The sequence below is a fragment of the Haliotis rubra genome, unplaced genomic scaffold (genome assembly GCF_003918875.1).
Source record: "Haliotis rubra isolate DU_JTF1 unplaced genomic scaffold, ASM391887v1 Scf12, whole genome shotgun sequence".
NCBI lineage: Eukaryota > Metazoa > Mollusca > Gastropoda > Lepetellida > Haliotidae > Haliotis > Haliotis rubra.
Genome location: NW_025765114.1, coordinates 2,799,240 through 2,814,828, shown reverse-complemented (window position 1 = coordinate 2,814,828; position 15,589 = coordinate 2,799,240). Strand labels below are relative to the sequence as shown.

Sequence of the window (15,589 nt, the reverse complement as noted above, 5' to 3'; positions counted from 1 at the left end):
ATTCTAATCACCTTTATCAGTAGCAGGCATTTTGCAAAGGTGATAGTAAACGATATATTTCCTTCTGAAGTGACAATAGAAATCCTCAAACGTTTGATGAAACTGGAATGTACGAAACAATAATCTGTCGATGAATAAATGATTTTGTAGCCAGTATTATTTTTTCTTTTGTAGAACCCAAATTGGGAGGCATGTTGAGACATATTGTAGATGAATATAATAGAGACACTTCACGAAAAAACGAATATATAACCCTGAAGATAAAGTTGACACGCGTAGAAGAAGAATTGGAGTTGTCAGTGTATTGACCTTCGCTTTACATATACAATGACTGATTGGGGTTTATTGTTGCTTTGACATGCATTTGCAAATGAGTGAATGAGTATTGTTTTTTATTATTAGTATGCTATTTTAGCCATACTTTCGCAATAGTATCAAGGGGTATACACCAGGAATGGGTTCCCATGTGAATCAGCATCGAACTACGTTGGCCCCTGGTATAAGGCATAAAAGCATACAAAAAGTAGCTATATATGAAAACGTTGGAAGTCTCACAAGTATATTGGCAGTTGTACTATAACCAAATCATTCAACTTCAGTGGCCTGAAGTATCAAAGCATCATGAAAACACGTGGATATTCCTGGGAAAATAGGTACTTAGTACCAATATTCTCAACCTCATTGTAGTGTCAGACTGGGGTGGTTACATGTGTGGTTTCAGTTATTCTGTTTGGTCTTGTTTAGACTCATTCATTACAAGCGGTCGTGACATGTCTCTAATATTGCTGATTGCGCACTTAAACAACATTTCATCAGTCTCTTTACTAACATATGAGTCCGCTGAGTCCGTTCGCCGTTCGAGGATCCGCAAAACATGCTTTCGAATCCCATACTCAAGAATCGCTAAATACATTTACAATCCAGTGCTTGAGACATTAATGAGATTTACCATTAAATATATTTACCATCCCTTGTTTTTGAGATTTTAATGACAAAACAAGTGACAAATCTTCAATATTCAACAACTTTTATTTCTGGTTCACAACGAACCAAATATATTAATCACAACAAAACGTCGTATCACACAGAATCATCACAGCTGTGGGTGACGAGTGTTCGGACAATTGTAATCTTGCACACTCATATCCTCGTTCATAACGCTCAAACTTAATTTTTTCCTAAACTTCCTATAACCGACTAAAAAACGTTGGTGAAGAAACTCAGCTTTAACAACTGTGCTATAAATGAAACCATTTTCTTAATTTAGAAACAAATTATTAATTTCATGATCTAGAAAAAAAATATAAATCATAAATCACAAATCATAGTTGCATATCATCTGTTCTTTTGGCATATTCAGGCACTTTATAATTTATTTCGTTTCGATTTTGACTTTCTCTATTGATTATTAAATATCTCAAAGACGGTCGTCATCATCCTCTGTGGCGATTGGTGCACGTGGACACGTGACCTGCACTTCAACCTTTGACATGTCAACTGATAACTGCCTCGTTCTGGTGTCTGTGTCAGACACATCTTCTGATGACGATTCATCATCTGCTGACGTGGTATCCATTTGTGAAACTGGAACGCTATCAGCCAAAGGATGGGAAAACTTTTCAGTGACACTCCCTCCGTCAACGTTTCTGGAGAAGCTAACCCGTTCCGATTTGGCTTTATCACTCTTCGCCTCTTTTGATTCCTCGGGAATTCGTCTCAGTCTCGCAGACCGCTTACGTAATGCTTTCTCTGTTGTTCCTTCCGCACTGTCACCTGTGACGTCATAGCTCGCGCTTTCAAGAGACACCTGGTTCAACAACTTCACTCGGTCACCCGAGTCAACGTCCAAGTTCAAACTCGAGTCAACCGACGTTGTTCTTAGAATTCGGCGCAAGAGTACTTCCTGTTGCTGTGCCAGTCGATCGATCTTGTCATTCAACTTGTCAAGTGCGTTGCCGGTGTCGGTCGACTCCCGGTTTCGGACAGACAGATGATTTAACATCTCATAGCGGAAACTGGATATATCTTGCTTCAATTCATCGAAGTCGCCTGAAAAATATATAGATGTCGATTAAACTATATTAACATAGGATAATGTTGTTTATTATAAGTTAATACTATTATATAATTTACATTATTTTTCTATCTAGTCATAGAGAAATTGATCCCTTTAGCAAAACTAATAGTTAGATTTATAAAAGTCCAAACTAAAAGTAATAATATATTTTTCGAAGTTTATCAGTTGTAAATATGCCTGGTTTAAACTATTACTGCTAGCAGTTAACTGAAATTACATTGATATACGCTGACAATGAGTAAATACGTTCACTAAAACAGATCTGTCGGTCTATAAAAGTTTCTCAGCGTTGTTATACTAACAACATCATCTCAAAAGTATATATGTACAGAGGGACAACAAACATATTACGCACCACGTTAGAACCAAGTTAAGAAGAAAGCTTTACAGAAAGTTTGACGTACTTTTTCTCGGAAGTTCTTAAAGTGTTTATTATATCATATCTTGGAATTTCGAAAAGTTTAAAATGTCAAAAATTAAATAGAACTCTTAGAATCATGAAAATATAATGTCTCAGAATCTTTAACAAATGTTTCTGGATTGATAGCAGATAAATATTTTATTTCAGAGTATCAGATGCCAAAAAATGGTTCTCGAGTTGAAATCTTTGGCTTCGATGCACAGTACGGGACAGAGACAGAGACTGACAGGAAATGTTAGAATCTACGAAGAAGGAATAAGTTAAACCAATGCCTACATGTACCTTCCGCACTGTCCGATTCGCGCTGTGTGTCGAAGATGTAGCGTTTGACAATCCTTTTCATCATGCGCTGAAAAAATAAGAACATGCTTAGCTGTGTATTAAAAGATTAGAAACCGTTAGCGTTATAAGTCCAGTTATGGTGTCCCCGCCATGATACTGCTGGAACACTGATAAAATCGGTGTAAAACCATACTCACGAAAGTGGATTTTGTTCATATTGTGATGCGTGACATCAAGAAAACACAACGCCATTCAGAAAGTGGTCTAATGTAACATATGTTGTGCTTGACCTAACTGACTTGGTCAGTTTGACATCAACACACGATAGTAAAGTAGTACGAAATACATTTTTCGAGTTTAGCGTGTATCGAAGCTTAATGACATGTTTTTACGTTAATGATTATATCTTTCTACGGGAATACAGAAAGTGTTGGTAGAATGTTATATTACACTGCTGTCTTACCTTATATGTGAGATTTTCACTGAATATATTGGGGTCGGAATCGTTCCGCACAAACCCATTAGTGGTTGCCATACGTTCCCGGAAGTGCTGGATGCCCGGATTCCGCATAGTGCCGCCATTTTGCCAGTCTGTTGGGGGAGGATCCTGGAAAGAGAGGTTTTTAAATGTGAAGAAATGACACTTTTTGTAAACATGCCACAAATATGAATTGTAACTATTTTCTGAAACCAAGAAAAATATATAAAAAAAACTATCACATCGGTCCCCTCTGCCGTCAGAGAACACTGGACAGGTTGGTCCACGGTGACCCCGACCTGTTTCTAATTGATGTTCATAAAGCATGGGCCGTTAATGTCATTCGTAAAGTCTCTGGACTTACTGAGAACATCAGTAATAGGTGTAACTATCGAATGAGCTGATATATTTGGTTAATAGATACTATGATCATGGAGAATATTCGTATGGTCATCCTAAATGCATGTTGCGAAGAATAATGTAGTTGAAGAGGTCCAAATACAGCATGACATATGAAGGGCGACATATGAATGCACGGGGTGGGGTAGCCTTGTGTTTAAAGTGTTTGCTCATCAAGCCGAAGACACGATTTCCATTCCCCACATGGGTACAATGACAAATTGAATACGCAGTCCTGAGGAACAGCTTAAGACGAATACGCTTCAGCAGGGCCTGCTAATTGCATTGGTCTTGAAACGAGGATAATCTAAAAATCTAATCTGTCTCCATGAATTATTTTATATCGAGCAAACAAAATGTCCTTAAACAGTTCAGGGAGAGGGAATACTCACCACAGCGGCACCGACCTGTGCGAACATCTCGATGTCTTTGATGCGGCCGGGATGGTGAACAGGAGGGGGGTCGTCCTTGCTACAGCAGAACAGTCTGAAGACGAACCTGGCGGCGTAGTAGGCACACTTGGGGGTGGGGACGACGTTGAAGGGCACGGGGAGGGTGGAGTCGTCTTTGATGTACTCCATGTATAACTTGCTGCGGGCGAATTTCCACTCCGTGTCGGCCTGAGCCTACAATGTACAGGATTTTATATGCATACGTTTGTAAGCATGTGTATACGCGTGCGCAGTATTGGAAGAAAAGTAGCAAAGTGCTTCCAGAGCCCAATGTGCACATACCTGAATAATCTCAAATGACCGGGTCATCATGGCAATAAGCATGTTGAGGAGGACGATGACAATGGCGACATTGTAGGCCCCAAAGATCCAGTATCCAACGTTCTGGGTGAAGTAATTGTTGAAGTCCCCCAGTTCCACCGACGTGTGCTCCCCTCGACCCAACATTGACCAGAAGACGGTCCGAAACGTTATGTCCGGTCTGAAAGGGATGTCAGAAAATGAACATTGCACGCAATCCATATTTGTAATGATAATGATTAGTCCAGATATATGCTTAACGACTATCAGGCAGAAATGTCTATAATTTAGAGGCTCTCATAGTGTGTATGAATTTTATGCAATTTCAAATTATTCACAATGTCATGACAAAAGATTCAGTTATGCGTCTAAGCTTTGGTTTTCAATCGTGGCTACATATGCATGTATTATTTCGCACACAGAGTCGGCGGCATTCCAGCTTCATCAAGGGTGCTACGCATTATTAGAATTACAGTTTATTCCGTGAGAGCCAGTGGCTGATAGCAAGAGCAACGAAACATTGACGGGATCCGCGTAAATATTATTTTCGGTAAAATAATACGTGGTTTTCATAAATACATTATACATTAGAAAACCAACAAATACCAACATTCAGAATGTATGTATTCCAGCTGATTGGTACACATCCTCTGTACTCACATGCCAAAATATTTTTCCGCCGTCGTGGTGATGTTGTGCTGGGACATCTCCACCATCCCCCGGGTACTGGCGGGGTAGTACCAGTACAGGTTGTGGAGGCCAACCATGAAGGCGATAAATAACACCAGGAAGATCACGGCGAATTTCAGAATGTCCTATACACAAATGACATAAATAAACATTTATAGAAAATGCATTAATAATATAATGTAAATGTGATTATGCTGATGACAATTAATTGTGAGACAGAAAGCGTGTGTTCTGGGGGGAAACCCCGTCATCAATCACCCGAAGTCGTCGTAAAATCTCCGTCTATACACTGTATTTATCCCAAAAATATTCAATCGATATTCACGCGAGTGAAGTAACATGCTGGCTGTATTTCCGCTCTACATCAATGGCTCTATGGTTTTCAGAGTATGATTATGAAAACACGAAAGGACATACATATGAATTCATATTTGTCTATTTCTCATCAAATAACAATTTCATCCCGTCTCTTGGCCTGTCTGTGGACAGTTTTTAAATGTAAATATGATCTCTGCAGCTGATTCTATGCCATCAACGACACATATATTTCTATATATACATCGGCAGTTCTACTAAATGTTTCTTTTGTATACATATCTAATATACTTGTGCTTTATTTTAAAATATAATATCATAGATTTTGTTTGACATAGCGTAAATAATTGCGCATATTCACACAAGTGTTTTCTGTGGAATGAAGTTCATGGCCAGGTGGAGCTACAAGTACACTATAGTGAGTCAGTTTAGTTTTACGCCGCACCCAGCAATATTCCAACCGTATGGCAGCAGTCTGTAAATAATCGTGTCTGGATCAGACAATCCGTATATTATATAACACATTATAAGTTAAACATAAGATGTATAATTACACGGCGAACAATAATGTCGTTCCTGTTACATTAGTAATATAGATATACACTTGGTAACACATGGTGTATACCTCAAGCTCATGGTGTCAAACACTGGATTGTCAGGTCCAGATTCCATTATACACAGACCGCCGTCATATAGCTGTCAATATGGCTGAGTGCAGCGTTCAACAACAAACAAACAGAACGGTTATATGCATCTCTTTGGAACCTGAAAAGCTTACTGTAATCATTTTCGCTAGGGATATCTGCATAGGCCCAAACAGCTCGTTGGCTGGAAGAACATAGGAAACACGAGTAAAACTGATGACGTTGGCGACTGCGAACGAGGCTTCGGCGACGTTGTACGGGTCCCAACTGTCCCAGTAGAACCGATCTGAAATATACAAATTGGCTTATGTTACTGCTCGTGTAAAAGAAATACCGCAGTCAAACTCAAAGAATACTACCTGTATTAGGACGTTAAAATGTCATTGACATGTGAAATGGAAATTATATCTCATACAGAGTGGGTGACTTATACCATGCTCGAGTGTGAGTGAGTGAGTGAGTGAGTTTAGTTTTACGCCGCTTTCAGCAATATGCCAGCAATATCACGGCGGGAGACACCAGAAATCAGCTTGTACCCATGTGGGGAATCGAACCCGGGTCTTCGGCATGATGGATGAGCGAACGCTTTAACCACTAGGCTACCCCACCGCCCCGTACCAAGCTCGAACACCTTCCAGACCGGCGACCCCCGGATACTGGATTCCTCAACTTCGAAAGCCAACAACTGACAACATAAGCAAATATGACATGCAATATGCCGACTCACACACTGACAACTTGTTTCAAGTTCATCTCCTCTTACTGGCGGCAAGGGAAGTTCGGGATCACAAAATGTATTTTTGCAAAACTCTGCATTTATTAAACAATTTACACCGACACATATAATGGATGTTGGAACAGAGCACAAAAGCCAGGTACAGTTCAGCTTGTATACAAACAAACAGTTAAGAATCACAGTGAACAAAATGAACAAATTGATATCAGCATAAACAACTAAATTATAAATATATAAGGTTAGGGGATATTGAGCTTTTATCTTGGGTTCGTGTTACATGATAAGTGCGCATGTCTGCGTGTCTGTTTGTGTATGTAAGAGTCTGTTTGTGTCTGTATTTATCTGGATGTGTTTATGCGTGTCTGTCTGTATCTGTGTACGTCTATCTGTATCCAGGTGTATGTGAGTGTCTGTTTGTGTCTGTATTTATCTGAATGTGTCTATGCGTGTCTGTCTGTATCTGTGTACGTCTATCTGTATCCAGGTGTATGTGAGTGTCTGTTTGTGTCTGTATTTATCTGAATGTGTCTATGCGTGTCTGTCTGTATCCGTGTACGTCTATCTGTATCCAGGTGTATGTGAGTGTCTGTTTGTGTCTGTATTTATCTGAATGTGTCTATGCGTGTCTGTCTGTATCCGTGTACGTCTATCTGTATCCAGGTGTATGTGAGTGTCTGTGTCTGTATTTATCTGAATGTGTCTATGCGTGTCTGTCTGTATCCGTGTACGTCTATCTGTATCCAGGTGTATGTGAGTGTCTGTTTGTGTCTGTATTTATCTGGATGTGTCTACGCGTGTCTGTCTGTATCTGTGTACGTCTATCTGTATCCAGGTGTATGTGAGTGTCTGCTTGTGTCTGTATTTATCTGGATGTGTCTATGCGTGTATGTCTGCATCCGTGTATGTCTATCTGTATCCAGGTGTATGTGAGCGTCTGTTTGTGTCTGTATTTATCTGAATGTGTCTATGTGTGTCTGTCTGTATCCGTGTATGTCTATCTGTATCCAGGTGTGTGTGAGTGTCTGTTTGTGTCTGTATTTATCTGAATGTGTCTATGCGTGTTTGTCTGTATCTGTTTACGTCTGTCTGTATCCAGGTGTATGTGAGCGTCTGTTTGTGTCTGTATTTATCTGGATGTGTCTATGCGTGTCTGTCTGTATCCGTGTACGTCTATCTGTATCCAGGTGTGTGTGAGTGTCTGTTTGTGTCTGTATTTATCTGAATGTGTCTATGCGTGTCTGTCTGTATCCGTGTACGTCTATCTGTATCCAGGTGTGTGTGAGTGTCTATAGAGTACGTGCCCATACTAATGCCCGTTTGATAGTGTTAGCGCACTAAGATACCTAGGGTATTTAATACGAATACTGTTTTCCTCTTCATCCCCTTAATGTAGAGGTGAAATATACGCGTTCAACTAATAAAACTGAGTAAATGCTATAATTTCAAGACTTATAATATAACGTATGGCAGCTGGTGACTGTTCTCATCAACAAACAGTTGCCCGGTATTGAGTATTGCTCAGATAACTCATTCCGCCAAGAGTACTAAGAGTGCATCTTCGGCTCGCATGTGTCACTATGTTATTTAGATATATCTTCCCATTAACTTTGGATTTGGACATCCCATACCAAGCAGGGGAAGTTTGTTTTCAGAGAGCTTAACGTTATTATCAAATCACAACTGGCCAAAAGACACGGTACCAAAACGGCCATATATCTAGGATGGAGGCCGGATTGCGATAAAGTTAACAACAAATATGCGTCGACGAACGTCTTTCAGAGGAAATACGGTGTGTGTCTAAGATCTCAATTACATTAGGGTTTCAACTGACATATCAAGAGAGTTGATTGGCATGTATGTATGCTATGTACACCTGTCAATCAGCCTCACCTGCAATCAACCAGTACATCTGCAGTCGTGCCACCTCACTGCCTGCTAATATGCTTTTCCATGACTCGTCTTTCGCAAAGAAAATTAAGGAATAGCGCACCTGGAAAATAAACAATTTGTCGGATGTAACAAAAGATATCAAATGCAGTTACGTACTCGCCCGCTCCTTCATGTAGGCAGACAGGATGAATTAATAAATAAACCTTATGATCTAATAATTAGCTTTATTCATACCCCTTGATGCTCTGGAGCACCAGAATGACCATTTACACATTCTTATCAAGTTCAATATAGATTCACATTCCTGTTTTCGCGAGATGCATAAAAAACCTCCGGCGAGCCTCGTTAACTTTCTGATGGGCTAATCAAAACCATAATAGCAACGTTAAGACGCTGTACTTTCACTGCGAAACTTCAAAGCTCTCTGTGAAAAGGTCATTCAAGGCGCGATTCTAGGCTATTAGTGTGAGGGCGCTACAGACAATTTTGAAGCAGATCACAGGAAACCCCCTCTTGTGTTAAGAAAGCCCGCACAGCAGCAGACTAACTCGTAATACACTTATAACACTTCAGCGTCTTAAAGAAAAGTCGATATGTCAGTTTCAAGGTTACGTGAAATGAACAAGCGTAAACGTGAAACGAACAAGTCACGCTGTGAAATGAACGGGACATAACGGTAATTTATTCTTGGCGGTTGGGTGAACTGTTTCCGTAACATATTGGAGTGCGTTGACGGGAACTAATGTGACAGGTAAAGACCCCTGTCTTAACAGAGCAAGGCATGTCATATTGCTCATATACATAGAGTGATTTATTCATAAAGCGCTGTCGGCAGAATGAGGTGATGAATGCATTACTGAAGAACGGCAAATTTCCAATAGATTGAACACCAGAACAAATAAGGTATAAGTGGAACCGGCAACAAACTGCACTCAGTCACGGTAATTGCCGGAAGGAAATAACACATGTGCATCGACAGCCATGTTTGTTTATTATACCATTTTTTCAGGTGAATGAAAGCGTTCCAATATAAATGTGTTGTCCGCTCCAAACTGATTAACCCCAACAAAGCCGACCAAGCGCATATTCAACCAGAAACCGGTCAATAAGAAAGTGTTTCATTGCGTAGAGCAAGACATCCGTTAGACTCTCGCTTGAAAGCGACATACTATTGTGAGTTGCAAGGTATAAGCTATAACCGACGAGTTGTGTTTGGGTTATCTCCCCTGGTCTGGGACACTGGTATTTGACGAAGGACTTGGTACCATCTTAACCTGTGTGTGTAGTAGTCTAGTCAATACGCAACATCTTGTTGTCATCAACTAACTAGGGCTGCTAGAACAAATGAACATGTCTCACCTTGAACATACTGACAAACCTAAGGCCGAAAGACGTGACATAGAGAGTGAGGACGGCTGTGTCAAGGTAGTTGTAGAGGGAGTCAAAGTATTCAGTGAAGCCGTCATTGTACACCTGCTTTACCTCCTGCCATAACATACCTGCAAACAAAATGGACTCGTTATAACACGCCTTCAACAGATTAGAATGGTCCTATGTAACCTATTACAGAATGTAAACGCCATAACTTTGTGTATCAAAAACACATATAGATGTGCTCACATATCCACATAACATCAATTAAACAGAAAAAAATGACGGATGGAAAAGCAACATATCTGTCACAATAAAACCGGCACGTGTTTTATGACAAACCAAAGCAATTGCTTTGATTGATAAAATAAACTGATTGGTTCTGGAACCAACCCTAGGTCGTACCTATGATCCAAGTTGTCATCAATAAATGAATAATCTCAGGCTCAAATGTACGCAGCACAAAATTCTCAGGCCATCCTTGGCTGTTGTTTAAATATTTCCTGTAATGACTATGTACTTCTGCGAATGCAGAGATTTTCTTGTGTGTCGACGGACGTTCCGATGCTGTGGAGATTAGGATCATAGTCAGAAACGTCACGAACGACATCGTCTGTCCAATGAACTTTACACACGGAGACTTGAGAAAGTGGCCAACCTGCGGGAATTGAACACTTGAGGTATTATCATCATTTGCATTGAACATATTGAAAGTTAGGGCGATGCTCCTAAAATTCATCATTGTGTTTATCAGATTTGTGCCTGTAGCCCTCATTACATGACATGGCATGACCTTGTCAATAACGACATATCTATCTTTTTGGTCCTCAGATCCACCTTTTAGGCCCAAAACGAAAGCTGACAGTTAAATCGTTAACCATCACTGTTCTGTCTTGGTTAACAGATTTCTGGATTCGCGAACGATGGGTACGTGAGATGATGTCCCGTATACTAATACATATATAGGATATTCCCTGGCTTGTCATGAACACAGATATTTAAGACAGGGTTTCAGTGTATTGGTTCTGTATCTGTTTATGTAGCGAGCAACCCCTATCTCCTGCAAATCCGCCACCTACTATCTTTATTAGAATTGCACGTTTATGAGATGACGTGTGTTGAGTACGAACACCCCATAACTTGCTTTTTATCGTTTCAAAGTTATTTGTGTCAAAAGAAGCCAGCTTCAGCAGTCATCTCGTTCACACCTTTACATTGCATCATATACTTGTCATGAAACGTCCACTGACGAGTAACACTTTACATATAATGAAGAGGTATAAATAGAACCAGACATGCCCACACCCGGCATGATCGACGTGACAACATAGCCTTAGCTTTGAATGCAACTGCCCTGCAAGGGTACCAATGTGCTCAATGGTTATCCCCTTGAAGTCCTAACGGTAATTTTAGTAATACGTGGTAGAGGGAGGAAGTAATCAGCCTGCTAAAGGAACTTAAATGAGTAATGATTTCACTTGGAACGTTTACCTACGAATAGTGAAAAAAGCCATGCAGCTCTCTTAGAACGTGCCCAAAAGGGGAGTCAGGTGATACAAAGTCTGAATTTTGTCGCAATGTGTAGCATATTTGTACTGCCATGATCCAACCAAATCATTTCTTGGAAACTAACTTAACATTCAAAGATTGTTCTTTCGGTTTTTCGCATAGCCAACAAATTCTTTCTAAGATTAATAACCAGCCCTCTTTATATTAGTTTTATTTATAATATTTTTTGCATTGACCACACCATAAACCAGTGATATGAGTGTAAATATGAAACGCCAAGCAATGCATCAGAATGACAAGTCTGGCTTATCAATAACATATTCCCACTGGCGTAAAAAACTGACAGTAAAAGGTAACTGATTGGATCACTGGAAATCAGAGATGATAACAGGTTTCCGGACAAAACTAACTGTAAAAAAGCCTACATATTTAGTCAAGGCGCAGGCCGATGACATCAAATCACATCAAACGTAATATATCTACTTAGCATGGTGTTAATTTGCATCATACTAACCCGTGTTTTGGGGGCGAACCAGTAGAGTATTGCTAGGACAGGATAAAATACAGTAATGCACAAAACGATGATCCCCCGGAGGAACCAGTTGGCTCGCTCAAGAGTCCGCAGGTCCGAGTACCAGATGCTGACCAGCTTCTGTTGGCAACTTGGATGCGCTACGAACTGAAATATTGATGAATAATAACTGTTATGTGAAGAAACACGAAGATCATACTGTTTTTGAAATAGTCAAATTTATCAGATAGTACCAAATCATAAAATACATTTCGCGGAGTAAATCAGTCATTACTAGGTCTTCAGTAACCCATGCTTGTCGAAAGAGGTGAATAACGGGATCAGGTGGTCAGGCTCGCTGACTTGGTTGACACATGTCATCGGTTCCCAACTGCGTGTATCGATACTCATGCTGTTGATCACTGGATTGTCTGGTCCAGACTCAGATTATTTACATATAGCTGGAATATTGCTGAGTGTGGCTTTAGACACCAAACAAATGCACTATGTTAGAGAGGTGTCATTGCAACCTGAACACAATACAGACGGTAACATTGTCACAAGGAAGCGAGGACGCCCCGTGCCTGTATATGTGTCGACACAAATCTGTAGCGCCTCAATTAAGTTGCACCTTAAAGCAATATGGTATGTATTCAAGCGAGGTAGTTACATAAAATGTTTGTGACAAATACTCGGATCCTCGGAACAGAATTAATGTGTCACTACACTAACTCTTAGTCTGGAGATCATAGCACATATAGCAGTGTAGCAGCCTCTTAATGTACATATCAACGCACTTGCCTTGCTTAGCAAACACTAGGTTGTACAATGGAAGCACTGTGCACACTAACACTATGGCCTCCCTATGTTCAGTGTAGATCTGACAGCAAGCATGTGTCTTATTAAGATGTATAAGCATTCTTATCTTAGGCTTCGATAGGAGTTAGTTAGTATGGTGGAAATTTCCTAATACCCCGAGACTTCTGGATACACTTTAACCGTGGGTAGTGAGAGACGGTATCCAAACAACTCAGTGATGTCAGCGGCAGTTAGAAGATGGATGGTTACCATGCCAACCGTCTGGACAATCGGATGGTTCATGCCAAGAACAACTGATATCGACATTGTCAATAATATGTTTATTGCTTTTTTAGTTGTAATAAAAACAGCAAGACCATAAAACCCAAACAGAAAGCACTGAATATTGCCAAGATGAATTGCAATGTGTTACTCTTTGTACGACGCCCCGCGTATTGTGCTGTGCATCTATCAATAAAGATGCACATTTATGGAGGCGACCACATCGCCACGCTGCAATTGGCACAGTCTTTGTGTTTATGCAGGCCACAGTTTTGTTTGTATCAGTGAGCAATCGTGCAACCTGTTTGTGGAGTCGCACATGTCTAGATTCCGGTCCCATAGCCATTCATCGTTGAATAAAACCTGGACTACATGCCACTGCAGATATTGCAGTGGCCACACGAACAAATTGTTTTTGATCTGGACGTATTCATACGTCTGTTTATCCCAAGATGTAAGACACACACATTTATCTCACCTTCTTCTCGTTATACCGTATGGCCAGTTTAAGCCGAGACAGCAACTCATAGGATTCGTCCTCACTGTCACATCCCACCTTGTTTAGGAGGACCTCCAGCTCATCGTGACCTCTGACTTTATCCAGGAGCTTGACCACATACTGACTTAACTGGTCAGCCATGGACAGGTACTCCGTCTGTAAGATAACAATATTGTTGTAAAACCAAATCTGTAAACTCAAGTACTCTGGTTTGCTAACACAAACCCGCCATTTATCGCCTACGTTGATGTAAAGGGAATGCAATAACAACTGCATGCATCATCTTCAAATCATAGAAGTGTTGTGATGGGCTTTCGGGACAGTTTCAGGACCTGAATTTCTGACTGTTCCATACTCTATCAAAATACATGTCGAGTCTTTGAATGGCATTTAGAAGTGATACACAAAAAGGCAAGAATTGTATGGATGTCAACTTTATTGTGATGGACACGATGTTTCGGAGTATATCCTTATTCCTCCATCATTCCTACTTTTTCATCACCATTTACCCGATGAAGGAGTAAGAAGATACTCCGAAACGTCGTGTCCATCACAACTAAGTGGATGATATCCATAAAAGTCTTGCCTTTAAATACATGTCGTCATGCTTTGTGTCCTTTCAGAGACCTTAACTCAGCCCAATTAAACTGTATGAGCCTTGCTTAATGAAAGAGGAAAGATATCTTACAAATTCACAAACATATATTTCAACAAAAAACAATTGCTCCGATTTACAAAAAAACAAGAAATGAGGGCACATTGTACACACGCAACATTCAAATCCCTTGTTATTTTCAGTTCCCACCAGAGATGCACAACGATTTGAGGGATGAGTTTTTTACCCAAATTAAAGATGACACGTTTCTCTTGACAAGCAGTTTTTTTGTGTGCATGTGTTTTTAGAGTGTTTTTTTTATTCCAGCTCAATCAAATTACAACTCCACACACATTGTTGGATAAGACCAAATGATAGAACAGCTCCAACGGGACAGAGAACAAAAGAGGGCTAGAAAAAGTATGAGGGCTTCTTCATTCCAGCAGCATGAATACTTTTCATAAGTATGGCAAATGACATAGGCACAGCTGTAAGGACGCTTCATATATGCACTATATATGCATCAACTCATAAAGATTTTAACTATCATGTGAAAACGAGGAAAGACATTCCCTTTGAAAAGAAGAACAAGTAAGATCTTTCAATTTAGAAATATCTTCAATGTCTTTAATGGTAATGTGAACAGGGAAATGTCTTGCTATTTAAGCTTGCAAGGAAAATGACTCTTCGTCTTTTACTCAAAAGGATTATATCGTTTAGTCATCTGTGCTGAGCCGAGACTTCAAGCAAGAAGAAGGATGCTGAAGAAGGATGACCGATCTTTAGAACAAAGCCATGCAACATACAGAAGCATTCTGTATGGGTAAATCAACACATTGTATCCTTTTGTAAGTAGTATATAAATATTTCTCTATTGTTTCCGCGGATGCGTATACGCGTTAACAGTGATATTCATGCTATCAATATACACAGGGCATCTTGCCTACAGTTTGCGAAAGACGTGACGTCATAGGTCAATGTAAACGTAAAGTTATGAGAACATGATGAGTTGCAGTCATACGTAGGCTCCGTCCCCATTAGCAATGTTATCAGTATCATGCACCACTTCCAACCAGGGACATAAAACACACAACAATGACGCTCCCAAGGATGACCGCTGCCGATAAGACGCATGAATCAGACACACCAACATCAAACCAACGTTGCGACCATTAATTACCATGGTGGTCTAACCAAGTGTAAACTCTGCCAAGACAACGTTCATGTAGACCGCAGATCTGTAGTCAGGCACAGATTGGCAGATACTGTCACCTGTGACACCAGACACTGATGATCTGTCGACATCAGATAACACAAAGGCATTCATCTAGGGGTGGGGG

At 40.2% G+C, this 15,589-nt stretch overlaps 1 protein-coding gene across 4 annotated transcripts in view; it reads right to left on the bottom strand.

Annotated features, from left to right (window-relative positions):
• Positions 1-1,010: 1,010 nt before the first annotated feature.
• The window catches only part of LOC124262554 (short transient receptor potential channel 3-like), a 215,569-nt gene continuing 200,990 nt past the window's right edge, over positions 1,011-15,589 (bottom strand). For 3 of the 4 annotated variants that reach the window (XM_046697076.1, XM_046697070.1, XM_046697058.1), the window contains exons 5-16: positions 13,634-13,810; positions 12,079-12,243; positions 10,461-10,713; positions 10,044-10,183; positions 8,685-8,784; positions 6,193-6,344; positions 5,070-5,224; positions 4,392-4,590; positions 4,050-4,283; positions 3,244-3,387; positions 2,775-2,847; positions 1,011-2,049 (exon numbers count right to left, since the gene is read on the bottom strand). In XM_046697076.1, the coding sequence (XP_046553032.1) occupies positions 1,418-2,049; positions 2,775-2,847; positions 3,244-3,387; positions 4,050-4,283; positions 4,392-4,590; positions 5,070-5,224; positions 6,193-6,344; positions 8,685-8,784; positions 10,044-10,183; positions 10,461-10,713; positions 12,079-12,243; positions 13,634-13,810 (2,424 nt within the window). In that variant the 3' untranslated portion in view covers positions 1,011-1,417. The remainder of the gene's footprint in view (positions 2,050-2,774; positions 2,848-3,243; positions 3,388-4,049; positions 4,284-4,391; positions 4,591-5,069; positions 5,225-6,192; positions 6,345-8,684; positions 8,785-10,043; positions 10,184-10,460; positions 10,714-12,078; positions 12,244-13,633; positions 13,811-15,589) is intronic. The other variant, XM_046697066.1, reaches the window with a different exon arrangement.